The 4,587-nt window shown below is 38.7% G+C and overlaps 1 protein-coding gene across 1 annotated transcript; it reads right to left on the reverse strand.

The window, feature by feature from the left end:
- Positions 1–1,477: 1,477 nt before the first annotated feature.
- Positions 1,478–4,351, reverse strand: LOC131045265 (transmembrane 9 superfamily member 11). The gene is made up of 2 exons (XM_057978815.1): positions 4,187–4,351; positions 1,478–4,042 (listed from the first exon to the last, which is right to left on the reverse strand). Exon 2 carries the CDS (start codon positions 3,813–3,815, stop codon positions 1,809–1,811), a length of 2,007 nt encoding a protein of 668 aa, XP_057834798.1. The 5' UTR covers positions 3,816–4,042; positions 4,187–4,351; the 3' UTR covers positions 1,478–1,808.
- Between the last annotated feature and the right edge of the window lie 236 nt (positions 4,352–4,587).

Below are 4,587 nucleotides of genomic sequence, written 5' to 3' on the forward strand. Positions count from 1 at the left end.
TACTGCAACAGATTGTCAGCCTCTTTGTCAACCGTTAACGTCAGTTTATACTAGTCTGCCATAGAAGGCCCATAGTTATAAAAATGCATGCACTGATTCAGACATTAGTTTGAATGGTAATTGCGCAAATTGCAGGCATTGTAATATATATCATTGCTATGTAACTTTGTGTATGCAATCATAACAATCTGCAACTAAATCAAGCACATTGATTTCTAAAATTTTAAAAAATGTAGCACTCCATTAAATGTTATTGCATCTCTACTACATAAACATAACATTGCAATTTTTCAAAAAAAAAAACCATTCTGAATATTTTTAGTAACCTATCTGTTGGTATTATGAGTATGATTGTCAGAAATGACTTCTTTTGGCTTAGCACCAAGGTCTACAGGTATCCGTTCTACCAAAATTGCTTGAAATCTGATTGTCAGAAATTATTTTTTTGACTTCAACAAAGCTTGATCTTTAAAAGGCTCTTTGTGAGCCATACAACTTCACTAATAAATCAAGGACCACTTAACACATTGAAAAAATTATGAGTATGATTGTTAGAAAAGACTTCTTTTGGCTTAGCACCAAGGTCTACAGGGTATCCATTCCACCAAAATTGCTTGGAATCTGATTGTCAGAAATTATTTTTTTTGGCTTTAACAAAGCTTGATATTTAGAAGGCTCTTTGTGAGACATACAACTTCACTAATAAATCAAGGACCACTTAACACATTGAAAAATTATGTTTGTTCATGCATGCCATATTTTCTGATTACTTAAGCTCATCATTGATTTCTGAACGGACTGGATAGCATGCCTCAACATGCCCAAGTAGATAAATGCATTTACAAGAAGAAAACTCTAGCACCACGTCCTTTTCTAACGCTCTATTATTAAAAGGGAACCTGATACATAGTCAAGTCCTGAGTAATGTTATAGCTGAACAGGAAAGCTTATTATCTAGCTCTTCAACCTTCTCAATTTCAAGTTACATGTTTTCTGTACATTTTATGGTACATAGATATACCCAAGATAATCAATGATTTTCTGCAAAGAATGCTGCTCAGAACATAGACATATTATCCATGGCCATAAGTCCATCAGAAACGATTCCCATCAATGTAAACATTTATTTATCAGACTAGTTCATCTTATCCATTCAGTTCCTTAAAGTGAAAATCAAAGGCTATGTAAAATATGGAATGCTAAGTTTCTAATGTAAAAATATTCATATTAGTATCAAAAACTGTGATTCTAGTAGTGACCATTAATAGAACTGGAATGACACGTTGCTCAGCAAAGCTTAACAATGCTATCTTAGACAGTCGAACAAATAAGTTCTGCATTGATAAACCTTTTGAAGTTCTAACATATTTATGTGCTCAATAAAGCAAAGAAAGATATTCTTACAAACTTATAAGGAATGCATAATCCGAATTTGCAAGAGCCAGACAGATATCAAAATGCCAGAAGCGCAAACTCATAAAGAATTTGAGAATTAAAAATTAATTGCAGTAAAGACTAAATTCAAAATCCTAATACACAAAGCACTTGGTAAGCGATCTTCTGGTTGGTCTTACACCAGATAAATAGTAACAACATTAGGAATTGCTGTAAATGACCAGCTCATCAAGTCTAACAAAATTGCTATCAAGTTATTCATATTCCTAACTTTTTTAAAGAACATAAAACCTGTGATTCAAGGCCTTAATAAATCAGATATGCCCATTATAGTCATGTCAGACGCCTTTTGATCACTTTGTATGCAAGAGGTCTTAAGTCGATCTGCTGGTTCCATGTATGCATTTCAGATATCAATCTAATTTAACTGAAGAAAACAGGTAGTGCACAAACCAGAATGATGCCAGAAATCCAATAGTTCCTGTAGCGAGCATGACAGCAAAGACCATAAGCAATGAGTAACCAATGTATAAAGCAGCTGACACGGGCCCACTAAGGCTTCGGAGATCAAACACCAGATAGTTAACCGAATAGAGAAAAATGTAAATAGCCACAGAGCCTGATGCAAAGAATGATTTCCACCACCATTTCCAATCCTCAACACACAAATGCATATACGTGAGAACTAGAGAAACCTCAGCGCAGACCACAACAAGAAGAATCAACACAATAAAGAGAAATCCAAACACATAGTAAACTCGGCCCAGCCAGATGCTTGACATGATGAAGAATAGCTCAATGAAAAGGGTGCCAAAGGGAAGTGTTCCTGCACCAAGAACGAGCAACCAGGAAGGGTATTTCTGTACTGGAATCTCTCTAGGAATTTGATTGGTGCGGACAGGGTATTCAATATGAGATGCCTTGGCCCCGAAGTACCCACCCAGCAGAGTCAAAGGAACTGATATGCAAAACCAAAGGGCCAGAAGAATGACAAATAAAGAGATTGGTATAGCTCCCGTGCTTTGACTTCCCCAAAGAAGAAAATTGAGCACTGTAAGAATTAGAAAAACAATCCCAGGAAAGAAGCATGCAACACGCCAAGAAATTGATTTCCAGCCCCTGTGATCTCCTCCTTTCAAGGTTCTCCACATCCTCACAGCCACATATCCCGCAGCAATTCCAAGCACAAGGTAAAAAAATAGCATGCCAGTAATGAGAGCTCCTCGAGATGCTGGAGACATAAAACCAAAGGCAGCAAATAAGATAGTCACTACAGCCATACCCAATATCTGCACTCCATCCCCCACCATAATACAGAGAAGCTGTGAATGAGCAGGAGCTCTGAAAACATCACCCACAACAAGCTTCCATCCAGAAAGTTCTTCTTTCATTTGGGCTTGAGCTTCCTTATCCAGCTCTTCATATCGGGTCAGATCCCGCCTGACGGTACGGAGGAGAATCACAAGAACTATTCCAGCAAGGAAAGCAATGACCATGAGTGAGTTAAGAATTGAAAACCAATGCACCCTAGATCCCTCCATCTTCAAATAAGCATCCCATCTTGATGGCCATCTAATGTCACTCTCAACAAATGCGACTTCATACGAGAAAGCAACTGGGTGCCCTTCCTTAATTGCTTGATAAGGTCCCCGGCCTGATGGGCTACAATCAATTGTTGATGGATACTTCGCATACATCTTAAGCTTTCCAGAAGCAGCCATATCATGCTGATAACTGCAGGGAACAACCTCAAAACCCACAACCATATAGCCGGGTGCAATGTCTCCACCACTTCCCCCAACAGACGGCAAGGTATCAAGCCCATCACCAGTTCCCATAACCTTAGAAACACTATTACCTTCATCCTTGTGAACTAGAACTGTGAATTTCAGGTGATTGAATATGTAATGTGTCTTATCCACACGGAACCCCACAGGATACCCAGTCCAACGAAGGCTGAAGTTGTCCTGCTTGGTGTACCGAATAGCAGGAAGATTGTCCAGCATCAGGTTGACCTGATACAGGGCATCAATCCTCTGCTTTAAAACTTTCATCTGTTCAACTCCAAGACCATCGGTATTGCACATGAATATCTCAGATTCGTTGACATTCATCTTAAATTTATAAGGAGAGCTCTCGATCCTGTCTCCCATGAGAAGCTCACCAAGATTCTCCGCCATGTCCTTGACCCCATCTTGGGGTTTACAGAAGGGCAGGGTGTAATAGCCGTAAGGGAGCTCAGTCTCAACGGAGGTCAGGGAATTGACCTTCACCCATAGATCTGAACCTGCAGGATATGTATGAGGGTAACTGCCAGGGAGATAGAATGCATCTGCATTTTCTAAGGTTCCCAATATGCCCAGCAAAATCAAAACCCACACTCCAATTCTTGGCCACAGCACAATTCCACCAGTACCCATGTCTCCCAAACCCCAAACTGAAGGATCTGCAATGAATTTATTCCTTTGGTCAATTACAGATCCAAAACAGATCCACCCAAACCTTTGAATCTAAGCCTGATTGGTCAACAGTCCTTTTTCTCCCCGTGTGGACATCTGAAGACCTGGTATCCTATGCAACCATTTATGTCTACGAATTCAAATCGTGCAGATCTAAAATCTTTATTCAATTTTACTTGTACAATACCCTGTTACAGTGGCATCAACAATTCAAAACTATCATACCTGAGATCTAGGCCTCTGTCATAATCATGTTCACCATGGCCAAACCACAAGAATCTCTCTATTGTATCTCTAAAAAAATGGAGAAAAGTAGAAAGATGAAAAACTACCTTATTCAGAAGACTGGACAGGGAAAAATTCTTCAGACGCCCACGGTTCACGGAAATAACTGCTCCATGCAACCCATATGTGAGATTTTCATCGATACCTTCTGAAGATTATAAATGTACATTTCGATTCGTGAAGCCCTTTGTACATATACATATATATCCTTATTAGTGAAGTGTTATATATACACAAGAAGATTATATGTATATACCCCAATCACACGACGATTTCTATGCAAAAGCCATAAAGAGACTTTGGAAAACAAAAGGGCACTACTGACCACTTCAAAAACACATAGAATAGTAATGTACTAAAATAGCCATAGAGAACTTTTAAATTCTAGCCTTTGAAAAAAAATTAGCCTTCACTCCTCACATTTTAGCATCCATGAAAATATGATTTA

This window comes from Cryptomeria japonica, chromosome 9 (genome assembly GCF_030272615.1).
Source record: "Cryptomeria japonica chromosome 9, Sugi_1.0, whole genome shotgun sequence".
In the NCBI taxonomy this organism is placed as follows: domain Eukaryota; kingdom Viridiplantae; phylum Streptophyta; class Pinopsida; order Cupressales; family Cupressaceae; genus Cryptomeria; species Cryptomeria japonica.